At 42.2% G+C, this 22,704-nt stretch overlaps 1 protein-coding gene across 1 annotated transcript in view; it reads right to left on the minus strand.

The window, feature by feature from the left end:
- Positions 1-493: 493 nt before the first annotated feature.
- The window catches only part of Ca8 (carbonic anhydrase 8), a 74,891-nt gene continuing 52,680 nt past the window's right edge, over positions 494-22,704 (minus strand). Inside the window, exons 6-9 of the mRNA XM_038347796.2 lie at positions 22,613-22,661; positions 21,246-21,358; positions 18,603-18,772; positions 494-970 (exon numbers count right to left, since the gene is read on the minus strand). Coding sequence (XP_038203724.1) covers positions 18,638-18,772; positions 21,246-21,358; positions 22,613-22,661 — 297 coding nt within the window. The 3' untranslated portion in view covers positions 494-970; positions 18,603-18,637. The remainder of the gene's footprint in view (positions 971-18,602; positions 18,773-21,245; positions 21,359-22,612; positions 22,662-22,704) is intronic.

Below are 22,704 nucleotides of genomic sequence, written 5' to 3' on the forward strand. Positions count from 1 at the left end.
AGACTATTATTGGCCATTTGTTTTTTCGAGAAGTATAACCACCAATAACATTTATTTCTTAAGTTCTTGCTTTCTGTCAGTATCTCTCCTGCTGCACACCATTCTGTCACATTGAACTTAAGATGTGATTAACGGACTCTTAAAAACAGGATATGGTCAACCCTATCTTACCTCAACACAGAAGTGCAATCTATAGAATAAAGTATTCTGAAGACATACAAAGTGTCCAACAGTAAATTAATATAGTATACCATTGAATTCTATTATGGAAAAGGAAGCTATCGCTGTGCCCATTTTCCTTCCCATTTATCTCTTAAGTTATTCTTAACTTCGCAGAAGCCATAGTTTCAGATATGCTCCAGCTATATTAGATTCAATTAAATTTTTTAAAAAGTAATGTATAAAGTATTTTTGCATTAATTCCAAAATTGTTTTCTGTAACAAACCAGTTTGATATTAAATTTGGTATGACTGTTAGAAAAAACACACAGGATAATTTTTACGACTCCTCCATGTTGTATTTTGAAGTTCTAGGCTGCTGTAGACCAAAACTTTTGTTTTATTTTCACGCATGACACTAGGTTGGGGATGGGCACATTTTTAATACAGACAGGAAATGAACAACTTGGCTCCGGGAATGTGGAGGGTTTCTTCTGTCTCATATTGATATATGGTACAGTCATATTAATAGGTCTGCAAACTACTTTCATTCTTTCTACACATAAGCAAGAAGCAGTATGTGCAAAAGTCTGAATACCAGAAGCTGTGGCATGTGCACACACACACTGAGTTTCTTTACATTGAATAGCCACTCTACTAGTTCATAACAGCGTGTATGCAGACAATGGTCACAGATGTCCATCAAAGCTGGAGCAGCTGAAGACGATGCAGGCTGGAGGGTTAAAACGAAGCTGCCACTCAGGAGTCTCCACTCCTCATCCAAAGGCTCCACAGGACCACTGTCTTCCTCCTTCAGGCAAGAGAATGAAGTAGTCAGATGGTGAGCACCCTTCCGCAGCATACAGCCTTTCTAGAATCCAAACATTAAACATAACAGAAAGTAGGACTTTTCAAGTATCTTCACAAATCTCTAAAATATCTTTGTAATTTTCCATCGTAATTTTACTTCTGTGACAGAAATGAGTACCATGTCACAGCTGCAGACACTGTCAACCAAATTAATACTTGGGTTATATTATAAATGAAATACTTACATGCCAGGTCTAACAAATAAAAATGAAGCTTTAAATTGCTATCAGTTTTATATGTAATAATCACAGCTGGATAATAACCACTTCCTCCTGGTCTGAAAGCATCTTAAAGGTGCTACTAATTACACAGTTAAATGTAGACTAACACATGGCACATTGTTTTTGTGGTAAAAACAATCCACAGGTTTCCCAATGTGGTGAATAAGAACGGCCCCCACAGGTTCACATGTTCGAATATTTGGTTCCCAGTTGGAGGAACTCTTTGGGAAGCATTAGGAGGTGTGGGGGGGGTGTGCCAGTGGGGGCAGGCTTTGAGGTCTTAAAAGCCCAGGCCATTCCCAGGACCTCTCTGCCTCATGGCTGTGTCTGTGGATGTAAGATCTTAGCTACTGCTGCAGTGCCATGCCAGCCTGCCTACTGCCATGCTCCCCACCAGGATGCTGTAAGCCCAGCATGCTACCTGACCGAAAGCAAATGCTCCAAGGAAGAATGTGCATGCTCTTGTGAGCACACTGCACACACATGTGTCTGATTTGTCTGTACACACTTAGGTACGATAAAATGATAGCAGCAGGAGTTCCTGTTTTACTTTTGTATTTCTGTGAAAATTACACTGAGGCCATGTAACCAATTAAATAAGTAAAAGTGTTTACTATGAAGACTGCCTGTCTTTCTTCTCTCTCGCATGTCAGCAACTTTCTAATCAATTCTTTCCGTGGATGATTTTAGGAACATCACATGGTCGTAAGCACACCCTCCAAGTTGCTTAGGTGTTGTCTGTCCCAGTGGCATGGGACAATCTGAAATTCTTTCCCCTAGTCAGCCCCACCACGCCCCCTACACCACCCGAGACAAATGCATCAATCCTTACTACCATCCCACCCTGCAAATATATTTATCCTGTAATCTTGGTTGAATCAGTTATTTATATTACAGTAATGATAAATAATATTCAGAATGAAACTATAGATTTCACCTTGTTTTTCTTTCTTGCATGTTGTTTGATCTGAGTTAAATGAGAATCTTATATTTTTTTATAATTAATTCAATTCCTACCTACCAATCCAATACTACCAACCAATTATCCTACTTGTTCAAGAAGTGAAGATATATCTTGTGGCTTGGTAGAGTGGAAGACACCTTTAATCCCAGCATTTATGAGACATAGGCAGGCAGTTCTCCTTGAGTTCAAGGCCAGTCTGGCCTACATAGCAAGTTCAAATCTTGCCAGCCTATACAGTGAGCCCCTGTCTTTGCATTTGCTTCTCTGCTGAAACCTCTTTAGAAGCTCATATTCAATTCAGCCACATCTGCACTGACCAGCGTCTGAATCTGGGATCTCACTCCACTGCTGTCCTAGGCGTTTCCCTTGTGGGGCAGCTGGGAAGTAGACTGTCTTTTTGACACTGCACTAGAGACTGGGTGGGGAGGAAGAGACCAGAGACAGTGAGTTCTTAGGAAGTGGCCCCTCCGCCCTATTCTAGCGAGGCAGCCTAATTCCCTATTATCAACTATTTTGAATCTTCTCCACAAGGTAAGTGCTTCCAGGCGTCTCCCAGTTAAAGTGTACCTGCTTCTCAAACAGCATTCAACCAACACAGACAGCACTGGCTTCTTTGCCTTCCAACGTCCAGAAGCATCTGTTGCAAATTTCCCGGACTCTGAGAGCCCATCACAGAAATATCTGTGCCGCCATGTGCGTCCAGCTTCTAAGGTACTTTGTCCTTTTGCTTTCTCGTCCTTGTGAGTTTGTACATTTAACAAAGTTCCCTTTTCTGTTACTTTAATGTGATTTGTGGTAAAGACAAAGCTGTCAATGCTCAATCAGTGATCAGGACTGGGGACAAACATTCCTCTTGATGCATTCTGTGCATCTTCCTAAACTCTTTCTGAGAACCATGCCATCGGGTCATCAGAACATGAATCTGTTTGATAAAACAATCTAAAGAAAGGACAAAATTAACAGAGGTAATCAGGCTCCCATTCTCCTCTCTGGGATGGCTTCCAAGTGCCCATTTGTCTAAATATAAACAGGGAAGCTGAAATGCAGAGTGAATTTTCTGTTCTGCAGGGAGTATTCTTCACAACAATAACCTTGAAGCATGACCACACTCTAAAGAGTCTGTTAAAATCACCAATTCTTTTTAATATAATTATAACAGATGTTATCTTTCATATGCCTGTTTTGAACCTTAATTTGTCTTCTATGACGGGACCCCAGGGAATGCGTTCAATTCAGACCCCTTTAGAGAATTTCCTGAAAAGCTGCCAACCATACAAGCACACGTGTGCACACATCCTGCCCCTCAGAGACCGCGAAGGTCAGAGGCTGATGTCAGGGACAAGAAATCTGATTCCGCTAACTTGACTATCTACTACAGTATCCCTTTGAAACACATGAGCAGGGCCCACAGAATCAACTAAGCAGAACTCATAAGGGCTCACGGAGCCTGACCTGACAACCAGGAAGCCTATAGGAGTCTGAGCTAGCTCCTCTGCATAGATATTATGATCATGTAGCTTGATGTCCTTATGAAACGATGTCACCGGTTACAATAAAGTATCCCCACACTAGCTCAGAATGGTGTAGAATAAAGGCAGACTCACAGAACAGCAGTCCTCTGCATGAGCCGTGAACAGGAACCCACGCCTCTATGTCTGCATATGGAGTACCCAAGACCACACCCAAAGTGGGCCATCATCTCAAAGGCCATTGGCTGAAGGAGTTGCCCCAGCAGACCTCCTAACAGGGAGTGGGGGCTGTCTCTGACTCTTCTGCCTGCTTTGGGGACCCTTTTCCTCCCACTTGTATCATCAGCCTTGGTATTATTGTAACTCATTACGTCATGTTTGGTTGATACTCTTGGGAAACAGAGGAGGAGTGGATCTGGGGAGAGGGGAAGAAGTGGGGTGGGTCTGGGAGGAAAGGAGTGGGGAACTGCATGGGGATGTAACATATGAGGGAAGAATGAACAAACAAACAATAACGGTGGCATGGGGCTAGAGATGGTTCAGCACTCAAGGGCACTGACTCTTGCAGAGGACCTGGGCTTGCTTCCAGCACTCAGAACATGGTGACTCACAACCATCCCAAAAAGTTCAGGAAATCCGAATTCCTCTTCTGACATCCAAAGTATCAGGGACACACATAGTATACACACAGACATGTAGGCTAAACACTTGAGCACATACAGTAAAAGCTAAAAAAAATTAACTTAAAAAATGGTGATGTGCTAAGAATAAGAATGCTTTTTAAACTGGGCTGGCCATTTCCCAGGTATTTGGGGTGGGCTGGCTGTTTTCCCGGGTACCTGGGGTGGGCTGGCCATTTTCACAGGCACTAGAGGCACACCCTTGGGTGGGTTGGCTGTTTTCCCGGGCACTAGGGGCACATCACTGGGGCAGGTTGCACAAGTTCCCTTAACTCGATTTAGCTGTGAACACCTGCCTTAGCCTTAGGCTGAAAGCTACTGAAGACAGCTCCGAACAGTCACTCAAAAGAAAGAGGTTGAAATTCAGCGTGATCCTATTATAACCAAGGGCACGTAACAAGCTACTTACTGTTCCCACAGAGCCACTATTCCCAGAAAGGAAAACAAAGAAACACCAAAGAAGAGAAAGGGAGAGAGACCAGGAGCAACAGTCGTTCTCGAATACTCCAAGGAAAGACAAGAGAGACGCCTCTGGGCTTAGAGATCCAAGCATCAGAAATAAGTACAGCAGTCACCACAGTGAATTATTTAAAGTTCATAGAAGTACTCATTGGTGCAATGGGGGAAGAATTATACAAATTAGAAATACATCAAATTGTTACTATTGACAAATGTTACTATGGTTTAGCTAGAAAACTCAAAATAAGCAACTGAAAGTCACTGGAGCTATATGAAAAGACCATTAGAAAACTAGGGACTGGCCTAACACATCATGTTTCCCACAAAACATTAATCAATATGAAAAAAAATGGAAAAAGAGATTGGTCAATACGGACCACCACAGCCATCACAGCAACAAGGAGTACTTGTGCTTCGTGAATGCTAACCATCTGCTTGACATCACCTCACGAGTCCTCAAACAGCTCTGGGAACTTAAAACACCCGCTGTCTCCACTTCAGTTACGAGGAAGCAAAGGCTGAATGACTCCTGACAATTTGCCCGAATTGAAGACCCAGGGGAGGGTCGGCATCCGCGGTCACCATGTTTACTATCAAGCCACACCCCAGTTGGCTCTACCCAAATATGCCACCCAGAGTAACTTCAAGGACGGGACAAAGATATATGAATACAGTCTTAAAATACATGAATGACATAAAAATTATAGTAACTGTACTAAACATATATTTACCCTCTGTCCCTTAATATTATAAAGAAACAAACTCCCTTAACTGACATGCAATACAAATCACAAATCATAGTGATGTTCTTCCCTTCCTTTTTCTTGTTGTAGTTTGTTACTTCTATTCTTCTGCTAAAATGATTCCCCAGTTTATCAGGAAATTTTAAACATGTGAGAACAGCCAGAATAGACTGGTAAGGAGTCTTGTCCACACTAATGTCACAAGCACTGTGCTTAGTGACATCACTAGACAAAACAAGGGAACAGAACAGGGAGTCAGGAATGAGCCAAGGACCACAGAACTTGCTGTAATCAAAAGAGTCATCCTTGTACAGATTGGCAATGATTAGAATTTCCTAAGGACTCTCGTAAAAGTAAAGAGGAACCAGAGCTAGACATGTGGCTAGTTGGGGCATGAGTTGACACAACTCTTGAGGACAGCAATGTTTTCTCTGAGTTAAAATTAAACTCTGATAACTGCATGCCTAAGAGTATTTTAAGAAAATTCATCACTAACTAACCCATACTATAGCTGATTATGGAAGAACAATGGAAATGACCAAAGTATAAATAAGTTTCATAACAGTTAAAAGTAGCATGCCAGAGATGGAGAAATTACATGGTGGCCAACTCCCAAAGGATCTGGGTTCAGTTCCAAGTACCCACTGGGCAGCTCACAAACAGCCTTGACTCCAGTTCCAGGGGAATTCAACAATGAACACCAGGCATGCACATGGTACACACATATAAGCAGATAAAACACTCACATACACACATAAAATAAAATAAATAAATCTTTAAAATTTCAAAAAAATGACCCACTTAACAAACACCTAACAGTATGAAGACATGGCATCAAGTCAGCAGATGGCATGCAAGGAATAACTCCATATGGATCACCACATACATGTATACACAGATGCATACATAGATCAGATGCGCACAACTAATGTTCCTGACGTACTTCCCCTGCAGAACAAATGACGTTAAACAGGGAGATTCCATTTTCTCATTGTAGCCTCCCCAGCAGCCTTCTTACGCGAGGGAAAAAGAAGTGTAACTCTGTCACGGCGACGCCAACGGACTCGTGCTACGTCACATAATTGCTGTATGGCCTCCACCCACGCCAGGACACCTGGAACTGGTGATGGCTGTCGCAAGCCGTGGCGTCCCAGAGAGGTGTGCCCTGGCTTCATTGACTGCTGTGTCGCTTGAAATTTTCGCCACAGATATTCAACAATTATATTTGGAGACATGGAAACAGAAAGCAACGAAACGTTAGGTTAACTGTTACAGCCCAGACTGGGGAGGAAAAGGGCTGAGCCAAAGGTGGAGGCGGACTGGATGGCAAAACCTCGTTCTATACAACATCCACATGATGGGCGTATGTGACTTAACGGACCCTCAGAGGAAATAGCAATGTGCCCCATAAAGTAAAAGCACACACATTCTCCCCACCTCTTCAGATAATCTCATTCCCAGGGGATTACTAAAAGGGGTGAGGAGGCAGAGATCCAAGAGGTGAAGTTAAATAGCTCACAGCCAGGAGCTAACCCTACAGGCAGCTGAATGGTTTTCCTGGTTGTGCCCTCTTAAGGGAGCTGCTCAGCGCGTCTCTGTTTGTTTGTTGTTGTTTTGTTGTTTTGTTTTGTTTTGTCTCTAAAATAAAGGCAAGAGCATAGTGGGCCTCTCCATCACTCACGAGGATCTCCACGGAAACTTTTACCCACTCTGTAGGAACCTTACTGCTTAATAATCTCCACATTATTCTGCACTGGGGTTAGGAAACACTCAACTTAGCTTGTAAAATTATTCACGAGTAAACCTATGTGCTAGTGTGACACTTTCTCAATCTCAATTAGCACCCAACTAATTAACCAAACCATTTTATACACGACAGCGAGTCACAGTTTTCTTCCTTCTTCCGTACTCCCTGGTGTGTTGTAAGGGTGATTGAGTGTCTAATTACTTCTTAATTGAAAGCTCATATTCTTCATTTTTCACTAGTTCAGCCTTAATTCTTTTAGTCCTAAAATCAAAGTCAACGAAATGAAGTTGAACTGGGATTTGGAAAGCTATTATAAGAAAGGGTTGTTTGCACTCTGTGCTCTTGTAAGTGAAGGTGGGTTTTTGCCTTATTTCTTATGTAACTATTTCAGGTACCAAAATGTGCCATGAATGTGCCACTCATTTTTATTATTAGCAATATTGTTATTCTTATTTCCTTTCTTTAGCTTCACAGTAACTTTGTTGCTGCAATCCACTAATTATAATCATTCCTTAGCGGGAAAAAAAAATGACATTAAAGAGACATGGTGGGCTCTTGAAAAATCAGGATGAACTCGCAAGCCTGAAAAAAAAATTGCTGCTTTTCCACAGCACACAGGTGTAGGAATCATTGCGTGTCAACAGGGGGATGATGTGAATCTAAGAACACTTAAAATACAGCCATTTATGTCCATCAGAAATCCGTATCTACGAAGAGCACCACCATCCAGAGGGCATTCCTGCAGTGAGCAGTAGGCACAGTACTGCATGAAGGTGATGGGCTGTACCCCTGGATATTATGCTGGTGTAAAGGCTGAAGGAGGTATCTGCAGGGAGCACAGCCTTGTTCTTTTCTATGTATGGTGAGTAACCATTTGGACTAAGTTAGTCAAGGACCTCTCAGGCAAAAGACTAGGTTAGAGAGTGTCTTAAGATCCAGTTCAGGACCGAGACCTTCAGATGTCGCTGAAAGCATCCTTTATTCTGTAAACACACACTGAAGACCTGATAAAACCCATCGCAGAATCAATGATGAGAACTCGGAGAGACGAGGACAGCAAGAACACAGACCACTCGCAGGGCTTGTCTTCATAAGCACGGGAACGGAAAATAAATTTACCTGACCTTGCCACGGCTCCACAATTCTAGTAATTTACTTTGAGGAGCTTCTGTCTCTTGGTGTATTTCTTGGCAGAAGAAATCTCTGTATAATCATAATAAATATGTCAGAGTCTGTCAAAAGTGCTAGGTAGAGAGTGCTGTAGTTGTTATGAGAATAACTAACTGGAATGTTTAAGTAAAATTAAAATAGCCAGAGATATAAGCAGGCCTATGTGTATATACTATTTAATTTTTTTTCCTAAAACTTAACAGTTAAAAGCAATCATCTGTCTTTGGTTCTATTCCCATTAAAAAATATTTTCAGGTAGATGGCTGCTTTGCCTTGGGAGAATCATGTTAGCATCCATTTTCCTCTAGCAAGATTTCGCCTATGCATACCCGAATAGTCTAAATGGTCCTCTCCCCCACCAATCACCCAGTTCTTACAGGGTTGATATCAGGAAGTAGAGCCTTGGAGGAGAGGTTAGATTCTGGAGAAAGAACCCACATGACTGGGACTCGATTAGATCACAGAGACAGAGCCATTGCGGCTGGCATGAGCTCACTCTTGGAGGGGACTCCTCAAACCTAGGGAACGCCTTCTGTGTGTAAGAAGGGATTGTTCTCTGTGCAGGACATGAGCCCTTTCAGGCAGTCTTCCGTCTCCTTGTCTTGAGATAAGTCTCCAACTCTAAGGAAGCCATTTCTGTTGTTGAGAAGCTAACCCCACTCCCGAGATTTTGTCACAGAGGCCCAAGTAGAAGACACTTATTGAGCCTTTCCCATCTTCAGAAGAGGACTTCTCCCCTAAACAGAGGGATCTGAGTGAATCCCTCTGCCCTGCCAGGCTACTATTCTTTTCTTGTTGATACTGAGGTCATTTCTCATTTACCCTGAGACCTTTAGGTTAGGAGCCTTGGCCTTTAATGGCTGAGCTGTCTCCCCAGCCCTGAGACTTCAGGCTTCTCAAGTACCCTGTGCTTGTAAGCAATATGCTATATAGTATTAGGAAGCAGAGCATTGGAGGGGTAGGGGCTAGTGCCCTTAACTTGGGCCTTATCCTATACATAAATGACGAAAATACTGTCAAAGTAAACCAGGAACTCAACCACTTAGCCTTCTTTCTCTACTTCCTCAGTAATGGCTAACACCAGCCAACATAGTACTCGCTAATCAGATCCATTTTCCAAAGCCCATTTCAAAAGGCTCCTTAGTTAACAGCTAGAACATTAATGTCACATGATAATAATGTTACCTTTCATTATGGGCTGCAACAGAGAGTAGGAAACCCAGCCCCACCAAGGGCAGGCATTAGCAGGCAGTCCCATTACTTTTTCCCACCGCACTCCCGGGTGAGTTCAGAATCATTACCACTCCCCCGACAGCTACTGCCAACCAGCTGGAGTTGACATGTGTCTGAGTGCTGTCTGGTGTCTGTGTCTCTGTCCTCAGCAGCTTGATGAAGGCGGCGTACAGCAGCTGTACGGAAGCAGATGCTGACTTTGCAGGTGCTGGCGACAGACATGGAGCTACTAGAGGGCCCTGAAAGCTACCAGAAGGGAACCGTACAGAAAGAGATGACAAGTTAGAGATGTGGGCAAGGTGAGGCAGCCAGGTCTACATGGCCACCTTTGAAGAGGAACCAGCAGAGAGCCAGGCCGCAAGAAAGGGATTGTGAATGTAATCCCTGAGTCCACTTTCACCCAAGTGAAAAGAGCACAGCCCAGACCTGCCCTTCCTTTCCTAGAGAAGAAACAGGGAGGGGTTCCGGTGCCCACCGCTGCTAACTCTGCTTCTCCTAACCACTTCAGGTCTTCCACAACCACAAAGAACGTTTTGGGTTCCCATACACGTACCACTCTGCATCCTGCTGCTGTTCTCCGGCTAAACCTTTGAAGGGCTGTTTCCTATAGTAGACTGTCTTGACATAGTAAAGATTCTTGGAAGTCTTGCAGAAAGAAAACCAGCCTAAGGAAGTTACAAATGGACTTAATTCCAGTACCCAGAAACTCATACATCAGTGGAATAAATGGAGAATAACACTTACTGCCGACCATATTACTAGAAGACAGAAATTAACTAAAAGTTAAATGAATAAGGATCTAAACTCCAGTAAGTACAGAAAGGCTAGTAAGGCCAGTTTACTTAGGAAAGAACTGATGGAGGAAAACTGTGGTCCCTCAAGTACAAACCGTACTTAAATAGTCAGAAGCCAGTATAATAATACTCAGGACTTCTCAGTGGAAAATTCCTGGTGGTGGAGATGGAGTGGAGGACAGCCTAGCCATTCCTATAGCTATTTAACTTTACTCAGGAGCAGGCTAAGTTGTGAATAGCCAATCTGACATACTAGGAAATTCTCTGTGTTCTTTTCTAATTGAGAAAATTTTTAAGCAAATTAACTAATTCTATATTGATTATGTTGTGGAATATTTAACTATCACTTTGCCTGCCTAAGGCACCTGGTTGATCTAATAAAAAGCTGAATGGCCGATAGCTAGGTGGAGCTGGAGGGCAGAGAAAATAAGTAGGAGGAGAAATTTAGGCTTGGGGGAGACAGAGAGAGACACCAGAGAGATGCCAGGGGCCAGCCAGCCAGCCACTGAGGAAGCAGGAGAGCAGGACATACAGAATAAAAGAGAGGTTAAAAAAAAACCTGAGGCAAATGTAGATTACTAGAAACCGGTAAATTAAGTTATAAGAGCTAGTGGGACAAGCATAAGCTAAAGGCCCAGCTTTCATAATTAATAAGACATCTCCATGTCATTATATGGGAGCTGACTGGCAGAACAGAGAAGAGTTTGAATACAGATTATATTTTCCCTTTAAACACTAGTGTGGAAATGGCTTTCTATGTGGTGGTGCTTCTACAGTGCGCTCTGCTACAAGAAGCAGAAAATAAGAGAAAACATCTTAAACTCATGAATTAAAAAAAGAGCATGCTATTTCTGTACTCATTTTTGGCAACTCCCTCAAATTTTATTTTTAGCTTTTACCTTTCTAGCTGGAGACTTACTATGAAACCTTATTAACTCCGACCCCTCCTCACTTCCCTACTGCCCATCCTCTCATTTGCCTTTGCCATGATAAAGTTGTTGAGACAGAAGCAGGCATGTCCACCACACAGGCACAGAAGTCAAAGGCACCCAAGAGGTCGGCTGGAATAAGCTTGTGCAGCCAGCATCAGCAACACTCAGGAACTGAGAGGGTTCTACCCACCACATCCCCAAAAGCCTAATCTAGGCTCTGATCTACATATCTATAGGAAAAGTCTGCCCTACCACTCCTAAAAGTAAATTCTTCCTCTAGCTGATGTACGTCCTCTTAGCTGCCTACTGAAAGCCATGTTATGTCAACCTACATCCTCTGAGCAAAGGGCAACAGACACACAGAACATATTTAGACCACATACACTGGCCACAGCCATGATGGTTTTCTTCTGAAAACATTCTTTGGTATTAAAAATTATGAAACTGACTATATTTCAGGGATCATAACATACAGTCAACAACACATTGGTTCTTGGCTGCAAAATCTTTCTTTTATAAATTCTCAGGTGAGAAAAAAAGAAATCACTTCAGAATTTTCAAACACAACAAATTATTAACATTTCTAAAATATAAAAAGGCAAAGGAGCACATTTCAATGCAGGAATTGCTTGCACAGTGCAGGAATCCTGAAGAGAGCCAATATAGTCCTGATATAATTTACTCTCAGGTGAATAATAATTTTATATTACATAATCAAAACCTATGAGATGGTTTAGGCATTTCTGGTATTTGGGCATTTTCCTGAAGTCATCCTGTAAACTTTTTTTTTCCTATTTCATTCTGAGGGAATTCTATAGGATCCAGGGAATAGGAAACAACCCTGTCTGTGAGGTGTTTGATCCTCTTGCTAATGCTGGACACCGTGTTGTGGTTCAAGTCCAAGTGCTGCTGCCTGAAAACCTGCCTTTCAGCTTTTCATTCACACTGAAGAGATAATGGGTAGGCTTCCACAGTGTGACACTCCTCCCTTCCTCACACAGGCCTTTTTTTTCCCATAATGCTCTGTTTTTCTCTAGCCTGGAATTCTTTCGGGTTCCAAGAGAAAACAGATAAGAAATTTCCTCATCAAAGATAAGAAGGCAAAATCATGAGCTGCAAAAGTACATGTTGGGAAAAGTTCAACACAGTCAAGGATGACTTCAAAGATTTGGAAAGAAAAACGGCAGCAATTCTGACAAAGGATTATTCTGGGATGTTTGCTGGTCCTTCTTTATTTTTCTGTTTGTTGTTGCTGCTTTTGCTTTTAAGGAGGGAGAAGGAAGTTATTTAAAGAAACGTGTATAATTAATGCTTGCAGAAAGCAAAGCATTGATTTATTACAGTTAGCGAAAAACCTGTGCACGGACTGATATTGTATGAGTCTTGGGTGAGCTGCTCTGTGGCCAGTCCAAATAGCTTCTACACTGAGCTAAAAGTTAACGAAACAGGCAAATATTATGTACTAATATTATAATACAAGGCATTATCTGTGAACTGAACCCCAACCCTATTTATTTCTGTTATTAAGACTTGGTTTTCCTAAATCCTATTTTTTAAAAAATCAAATATTAATTAAAATCGAAGAGATGGTTCAGCAAATAACTTTCTGATTTTCCAGAGGACCTGTGATTGCTTTCCCACACCCGCACCAGAATGCCCACACACTCCTGTAATGGCAGTTCCTGGAAATCTGATGCCATCTTCTGGCTTCCATGGGTTCCATGCACATCTGTTGCATGCGCTCCACATAAATAAAAATAAAAGTAAATATTCTTTAAAACTTCAATAAACAATGGACCTCTTAATCGCAATTGTCCCCCTGAAATGAGAGCCAGCGTTGCTGAACCAGAGAATTCCTGGCACCTCAGTGAGTTACGTACTAATTCCATAAACAACTACCAAATCCTAATTCACACTTATTAAATGCTAATATTAAAAGGTCTCAGATTCCTCATGTGAATAATAATCCCTCTTATCAAGGCCCTCCAGATGTCCAGAATTGTCACATTTTTAAAACCTGTCATTTTAATTCCAAAACTAAAGCTATTTCCAAAAGCACCGCTGAAATAAATCTGAATTATTTTAAACATTTTTAAGAGAACAACTACCATGGAATTTACCCCCCTTTAGTTCCAAGAGCCTAAATGAAACATTCATGCATTAAATTCAAAGGCTGACTGTCAAATAACTTCACTTTAATAAAATTTGAATTACATGCCTTAGGGCATTATTAAATATCAAATAAAAAGAACATATCCATAAATCTGATTTCCCAATATAATTTTATGTAGAATTATGAATACATTTGTATTATACATTTCAAGACAAAGAGATAAAATATATTCATAAAAGAACAAAATCAGAATTAAAAATTTTGAAGGATTTTCCCCTTTCAAAAGAAATATCTCAAGTGTAATTAGTTAAAAACCTAGAAAAAGTAAACACCACTTTTCTGTCAAATAATTAAGGATCTGGAATACACATAATCTCATAAACAGTATGAGATTTCTGTATCTGCTTATGAGAAAGGCAGACAGAGGGACAAAAGATACACAGAGAATAGTGATGATTGTTTATATATTCAGAAGTAACTCTGGTCTAGACAAGTATGAATCAAACATCTAAGGCATTAATATCCTGTCACTGAAGGTGTCATTTACAGATAATTATATTCACAAAAGAATGCTAACTATGATCTGGAAAATCTCTTAAGTTGCTACTCACTCTTTCTCCCCCCTGCCCTTGCACCTCTCTATGACCATCTACGGAGCCTCTCCATATGGTCCCTTCCTCTCCTCCACTGGGGTCTTAGCCACTCGTACCCTCCTGACTACTACCGTTCTCCTGATTTAAAAACAAAAGCAAGGCACAAACGGATCTACTCTATAAATCTGGACTTCCTTCTTCCTTCCTCTTGGAGCACGCAAAACACCTACTCTGAACGAAACTGGTCTCTGCGTGTGCTCAGGGTTACGCCCTTCCCAAGTCTTCAGTATCAAGATCTGTCCACAAGAACAAACTGCTCAGCTGCACGCGCTGCTCCTTGGCCACACACGCAGACAAGTTCTGGTATTTCTTGTGCTCAAAGTAAAATCTATCCAAGCATCCTGCCTCACCCAACCCAGCCGATCGTGATAAATCTAGAAGGTGTGTCTGTATAAAATGCCACAGTGACTATTGCTAGGCTGTGCATTTGACGTGTGGATAGCTCTTTTAGGGAGAACCATAAAGCAAGGCGGCGCTAGTGGCTGAAAGGACTGCAGCTTTCCCTTCTGAGGGGACTGAAAGAAGAAACTACTGGGTAGCGATTTGTAAAGTTAAAAACACCTGTTTGAAAAGCACCCAGGGTGTGGGACCTGCAGCACGACCCCCATTAACTTCAGTCGTGGCAACAGGCTCCCTCCATTGCCAAGCCACTCACACAGCCAGGGTGGAGACCGCCTTGAATTCAGCCCAGGTGCTGCTAAGGAAAAGGAGTCTCCCGTTCAAGCTGTGTGCATCAACGTTTCAGCTTCACTGTCTAAGAAATGGATTGCTTTAGGCAACGACTGGCCTGACGCTCCTGTCTTTGGATTAACCATAGTGTAAAGCCCCATGTAAGATTTCACAAACAGAGAAATAATCCCTCTGATACATTTGAATGCCTTATATATCCTTCCTCTACGCCAAATAATTCTATATTTGACACAGACTAATTTTCTGATGCTTAATTATGATTTTCAACTTGACCGGATTGGGAAATACCCAGGAGATGAGTAGAGCTCACTACTGGGTGTGCGTGTGAGGTGTTTGCAGACAACTAGACCTTGGGGGCTCAGACCTAGCCAATGGATTAACCCTTCGGTAGATTCATAATATGATAGCTTTGATAGAGAAAGAAAGAGCTGGAGGAAGCAGATGACTCGAGAATATCATTTGGGCTGTATCCTGTCCTGACCTCTTTCTGAATCTTCTTTATGTGTGCTTCCTGTCTCCCATGAAGGTCCTCTATCCCAAGGCTCCAGTACCATCATGTTCTACCCAAAAAGAAAGAGAGGAGTGATGTGGATGTCTCTCTGTATGCTCGGAATATGTTTTATTACCATTGGATAATAAAGAAGCTAATTTGGCCAATAACCAGGTGAAACAGAGCCAGGTGGTAAATCCAAGAAGTGATACAGGGAGACAGAAGGTAGGGTCTGGAAGATGTCAGCAGCTGCTGGGGAAGCAAGATGTGAGGTAACAAGCCATGAGCCTCATGGTAATATATAGAATAATAGAAATGGGTTGGTTTAAGTTGTAAGAGGTAGTTAATAATAAGCCTGAGTAAATATGCAAAACAGTTTATAATTAATATTAAGCCTCAGAATGGTTATTAGGGAACTGACAAGAAGGAGAGAAACCTCAAGTTACAAAGGAACAACCATAGACTGAACTCTTTGAAACTCTAAGCTAAAACAGTTGTTCCTATCAGATACTTGTTCTGAGCAATGAAAACACTAGCCAGTGCATCTCCGCATCTCTACCCCTGAAATTTTAGCAACCTTCTGGCCAGCCCACTACAATGACAGACAGGTATCTCTTTTCCAACGTGCTCCAACTCCAACTCCATCTTCCTGATCTCCAAACAACCTCCTCCAGGTTTCTTGTTGTTACACAATGGCATCCTACCCATGGTTTCCTAAGGCCCAAACCTCAACATTTAACTGACAATCCCATTGCCCACCTCCCTTACTCATTCATCACTGGATAGCACCTACAATTTCTACTTCTCATGCATTACCTACTCTCCATCACTGACCCTTCTAATCTAAGGTACAGGACTCCATGTCTTTCATTTTGGCTACCCAACAGATTTCTATCTTTTGATCCTGCTCTAGTCCACTTTAATTCAATCTATTCAGTTTCTTCCTAGAGTGAGCTATTAAAAAGAGACATGGGGCCGGAAGGTGGTGGTGCTCACCTTTAATCCCAGCACTTGGGAGGCAGAGGCAGGTGGAGCTCTTTGAGTTTGAGGCCAGCCTGGTCTACAAAGTGAATTCCAGGACAGGTTCCAAGGCTACACAGAGAGACCCTGTCTTTAAAAAAAATTCGAGAGAGAGAGAGGAGGGAGAGGATAAAGTCAATCCCCTTAGTCAATCAAAGTCTGCACAGGTTCATGATATGTTCACAATAATGTAAAGATACCTTAGTGTGACTGATTGACTGATAATATCTGCCACTCGAGTCTTAGCTACTTCACCCTTTATTTCTATACTCTATATGTACCAGAATTTTCTGCAGGGACCTCAATGCACCCTCCTTCACAACAAGCATGGCTTGTGGTCCTTGCGGAAGATATTTCTCTTCCTAGAAGTTCCTTTGGTATGTCCTTAGTTCTTTTCATTCACGTAATGTATTGCCATTTGCAGCTGTGTATTTTGGGGTACTATTTCTCTGCTGTCAGACTTCTCACCTCAGACTCTAGCATCTATGAGGACAGAAACCATGAATGCCTTTCCTGGGTACATCCATAATCAGTCAGAAAATGTTCTCAATAGGGATTTTGGACTCAGTTACTTTTAGATCTTCAGCTCATCTATTTTCAAGTTTGGCCTAAATTACCATTGGAATTTCTCTTTTTAACGTCTACATCACTGTATGCTTCTTCCCATTCCTAACAATAGTGGATCTGCTGGACCTTCATCATCTCAAGTCAGAGGAAGAGGAAGACGAAGTACACTGGTCAGCTGAGAAAGAAGATCAGAGTCTGACTGCCCCATGTGTGCAGTTCTGAGAAACTTCCAGGTACCCTGAGGCCAAGCCAGGTATAACACATGGTATAACACATGGTATAACACGTGATGTGTTATAGCGGGTTCGTAGTGAAACAAAACAATTTCGACCCTTAGAACTCTGAAATACTATAGAAAATAAGAAACATAAATAGCCAAGTGGAAAGGGGGTCACGGAATGAAGTCTGCTTTAAGAGAAAAGCAGAGGATACCCATTGAAACCAGTGTCTGAGCTGAGCCCCAGGCAGCTAAGGGGCCAGTAAGCAAAAGTAAGGGTGCATGGTACAGAGTGAGCAATGCAGTGTGCAGAAAATCAGACTCTCCTGGGAGGAGCAACAACAGAGACAAGAAAAGAAGGCTGAAGAGCACATAACAGAACCATCACCTTTTACACTTGATCTTAACCAAAAGGGCAAGAAGCGATGACCGTCACCTTTTGAGAGCTCTGTCAACAGTGGCCAGGTCACGAAACTGAGAGCTTCCCAAGGCCTGAGATCTCCACTCAGCTGTGACTTCCCAGTCCTGAGTACAATTCACATAGCATACCATAGTTCATCATGAGTCCCCGCTATGTCCTGCGTCTCCAGAGACTGCTCTAGCAGACGCGCCCCCATTATGGGAAGAAGCTTCCTGCTCCAGTGTCTCTGATCTATGCACTTTGGTGGCTTACAAGGTAAAGCAAGATTCCAATACGTAGTAATCTTAACATACTTTTATCTTTCCCATGCTTGCGAGCTCCCTAAAGTTAAGTAATAAATATGCTGAATTCAATATAAAGTACAATAAATAAAAATAACATAATGCACAATATTAAAATAGCTGACATGTGTTTCTTGACTTTGCAAATAAAAAAAGCAGTTCTAAGAAACAAACAAATGAGAGTAATGGGACAGGAGTGATATGGCCAAAGTATGTCATGTGTATAAAAATGTCACACCCAAACCCATTATTCTGTACAATAACATGTGCTAATAAAACATTCCTATAGGACACAGGACTTCCACTCCTGCTAGATCAGCCTACCATATACCAATGAGCAAGATGACCCTACAAGGTGATTCATAGGACGGCTCATTTTCTAGGCTTCCATTCGTGTTCCTGATCACAGGAAGTGGCTGCTGTATCTTCAGGAGATGAGAAAGTGCACGCGAATGTGACCACTGTGCCTCCGCACCCCACACACCTTTCTTCATGAAATTCACTATTAAAGCAGAAAGTGGGGATAAGAATGTTCGATTTTTTTTTTAAGAAAATATTGCATGAAATGAAAAGGACCACCTGACTTGTCATGAATGGGACGTGAGAACGCATCATAAATATATTAAAATGAAGCGTATTCCAGCAGTCTATAGAGCGACCCCGGGATGTTGGGTTAAGGTAACTAATTTTCTTGTCTAATCTCACGTACCCCAATGCAGATGGGCCTGACCACAGTCCCTCTGGTTACTGAAATGCAGCTCGAATGACTCTGTCGCTCAGGGGCTGGGTCGGTCGGAAATTGTCCCCGAGGATCCCATCGCAGCCTTCTACAAGTTCTGCCCCCTTCACGTGTGTTCTCAGCCTTCGGAACTCCTCGATCTGGAATGGAGGCAGGAGAAAGGAGATTAGTCACAAACCGCATGTCATCAGGTTCAGGGCTTCAGAAACACCTTTTAAAAATATACACAGATGACAGGACAAACGAGAAAACGAACGGTGAACTTCAAAACGAGGAGCGCAGAGCTGGAGACGGCTCAGCCGCCAAGAATGAATGCTGCCCTTGCTGAGGACCCGAGGTTAGTGCCCAGCGCTCACATCAGGCAGTTCACACCTGCCTGAAAGTCCAGCTCTAGGGATCTGTCACCTACTTCTGGCCTGCAGAGGTACTGTATTCACACACACGCACGCGCACACACACACACACCAAGCACACATGCACATACACGCACACACACGCATGCATGCACGCACTTTAAAGTAACAATAAATCAAACAATTTTAAACCAGGAAAACAGATTTAGTTGTTCCATACCTAAGGATATGAGACAAGGCCCTTAAAAGAAGAGAACAGGAACTGGGAATCCAGGTATAGAATATTTAAAGCCTGGAGCACGTTCTGTGAAAACAACTTCTTGAGCGACGATCTAGCCAAATGGCAGCCTCCATCATTACCCTCTACGGAAAACTACTCCCAAGGATGTCTCTCCCTGATCACAGTGACACTTTGAAGATTTCAAACATCAGTTGAGATGGAAGGGACACTCATCTTCCGAAAACATCATTTTCCTGAAATAACCACCCTTCGAAATCCTTTATCAGTTTAAATGGTTTCCAGTGCATGAGGAATCAGCCCACGCCAGAACGAGAGGCTGTGATGAAAGAGCGGAATAATGTTTGAAGATAAAAGTCTTCAGTCACCCAGAGAGCAGGCACTGGAGACAGTCATAGTGCAAGGAAACCATACGGATCCGTAAGGCTACTCCACCGAAACATGCGATTCAGTTTTAAATATTCTATCTAACTCCTAAAATGCATTAGTAACTTGAAGTGGAGGAAAAGAGGAGCATGGAGTTGACCAGAGACACGAGTGGACATCCTGCACGCTGGAGGAGGCCACGCCATCTCCTGAAGGTGGGCTTAGTGGAGCAGCTGCTTGCATGTAAGCCAGAGATGCAACCCAACTGGTCTAACACATCTCTTCAACCACACAGACTCACGAACCAGTCTGCCCACTAAAGCTCAGCTCTAAAACTGTTTCTTTCTGAGTGCACTCAAGAGGCTGATTTTCATGGTTTGCAGCTGGAGACGAATTCTCTTACAGGAGATGCCACATTCCAGTAGCTCTCCAATCTCACAGACTTATTTTGATTTCTATTTCCTGTGTCATCCTGCTAAAAAAAAGAATGTAGCACAAAACATTGAAGTCAGTGCCCTCCACTAGCTCGCCCAGCATGGGCATTTTAGTGTTTTGGGGTGCACTGTTTGATACTGTGTGTCAACTTGACACAAGGCAGAATCATTAGAGAGAAAGCAGCCTCAGCTGAGGAGATGCCTCCTTGAGATCCTGATGTAAGACTTTTTCTCATTTAGAGATCAATGGGGGAGGGTCCAGCCCATGGTGGGTGGTGCCATCTTTGGGCTGGTGGTCCTGGGTTCTATAAGAAAGCAGGCTGAGCAAGCCAGGGGAAGCAAGCCAGTAAGCAGCATCCCTTCATGGCCTCTGCATCAGCTCCTGCCTCCAGGTTCCAGCCCTGTTTGAGCTCCTGTCCAATGATGGATAATGATCAGCAAATATAAGCCAAATGAACCCTTTTCTCCCCAATTTCCTTTGTGGTCATTTATGGTGTTTCATTATAGCAATAGAAACCCTAATTAAAACATCAGGTTTTGGCCACCAATAGCATGAGTGTAGATGTCTCTGCAAGGTACCAACTTCAGTCCCTGTGGTTCCATGCACAGATGAGGCAAGAAGTCAGACACCGGAATGCATTGTTAGGTCTCACTTACACATGAATGTAAAACAGATATCCTAGACCCAAATGACATTGCCACCTTAGCTTCCCTGTGGATGTGGGTCTCCACAGATGGCTTTCGTTAGCATTTAGAGAATCCGTGTGGAACCCAAGACCGTAAGAATGAAGTCAGGGAATAATCCAGAATTTTCCAGGTCTTTCTTTCTGGGTCTCTTATATGCCCTCATACATCACTGTATCCTGAATGTCAAAAAAGAACCATTTCATGCCTGTGAAATGCAGTCTGTTTCCAGAACTGTCTCTTTTCCAGACCCGGAAAAATACACATAATGGAAAGGACAGACTAATCAAAAGTCTAGCTGTTTCACGGTGATTTCTATTTACTCTATATAAAGTAACTTTTAAAATACGGACCATAAGTGAGCATGAGTTTCGTTCATCCTTGACCGCTCCATTGCTTTCCCTGGCTTGCAACATTCAACTTTTCCCTGAAAGCTCTGACTGACCTAACAGGAACATAAAAACAGACATTTTCCCTTTACAGGAAGAAGATTTGATCTCAGGACTCGACTCTGAAGGACACCAAGGCACATACTCACCTGCATCTGGGATATAGTTAAAGGGTATCGGAATAATATCCAGGTAACGCCTTCGCTGCAAGGCGGGATGGTAAGAGAGCCTTCGTAGACCCAGTAATCCCGCAGAAGAGGGTCTGAGCAAAAACATAAATAGGTTAGAAAAGGCAAGTTGATGGACTTAGGACGCCAGCAATGAATTCCAAAATGGCAGTCTGTCACTTCTCAGGCGGATGCCACTCTCAAGATAGAGCCTCACATACAGATTCTTAAACTACCATTTGTGAAGACAATAATCAATGAAAAACATTATTAATTCTCTTTTTGTTACAGAAATTTATATCAGTGGCCTACTAGACATATCTATCAAGCTTAATATAGTAAGGAAACGATTACCCATTTTTATATTAGTTGATTCACAACTGGTATCTATTGAACTATGTGTCAAGTACTATTTAGAAGAGTATAAATCAATTTATTGAGTCTTCACAGCAAAGAAATAAGACACATTAGCCCTATTTTATAGAGGGAAACTGAGTTACAGAATGTTAATAATTTGTCCAAGATAATACAAAACTGGCAGAGGATTTGAACCCAGGCAGTCTGCTTTCAAAGACTGTGTTTTTAAACATCCTGCTCAAGCCATCTCTACATTGCTCCTTCCGCAGCATGGTACTAAAATCCTAATGTGATAAGAAAGAAAAAGTCACGGATCTGAACTCCTTGGCACTGCCTAAGAGGAATTCAGAATTAACTATACCAAAGTACGTGTTCAATGAAGGGAAACTAGCTTGTGATAGAGCAGGTACGTGTAGGAAGACAATACAATGTACCAATCAATTTGGTTTTCTTTGAAACACTATGGAACAGGACACAATATAAACAGAGAAATGTGGAGACCAAATTTTTATATAAAAAAAACACCTTAAACTTCAAGTTATATCCAAAGTGTTTTGTGTATAATTATTACCTGTGCATAAATACCATTAGAGCATTTAAATCATGATGCTTTAAGGAGAGGACCTTATAAAATTAGATAGAAAGCTGATTTCATTCTGGTAGCCCGGTAGCCTTAGAAGTGTGTCAGTTACTTGATGGACGTGGGTCCTTTACACTGAGGTGGCAACTTCACACTTTACAGATGACGTCACTGAGAATGTTCTCTCTGGAATAAGGACACTGTGGCAAGGGTTTCCTAACATTCAAAAGGTTTCCTGCCTTATCAACAGCGATCTGCAACTACACCTGCTATAGAGAACAGAAACTACAAAGCTGCCTCACTAATAATGTGCGGTTTATTAACTAATAATGTGCGGCCATGGACACGCTAAGATAAACAGTGTGCAGTGACACAGTTAAAGGACATTTCAGGCCACCAGAGACAGGCTTACCTGGTAATAAAGTGTTGGGATTGAAGCAGGGTATTGTTTTGGATTTTCCCTGAAAAAGGAAAAGCAATTCAGGACATGTTAATGCAAGATGT

Source organism: Arvicola amphibius, chromosome 11 (assembly GCF_903992535.2).
Source record: "Arvicola amphibius chromosome 11, mArvAmp1.2, whole genome shotgun sequence".
Classification (NCBI taxonomy): Eukaryota; Metazoa; Chordata; class Mammalia; order Rodentia; family Cricetidae; genus Arvicola; species Arvicola amphibius.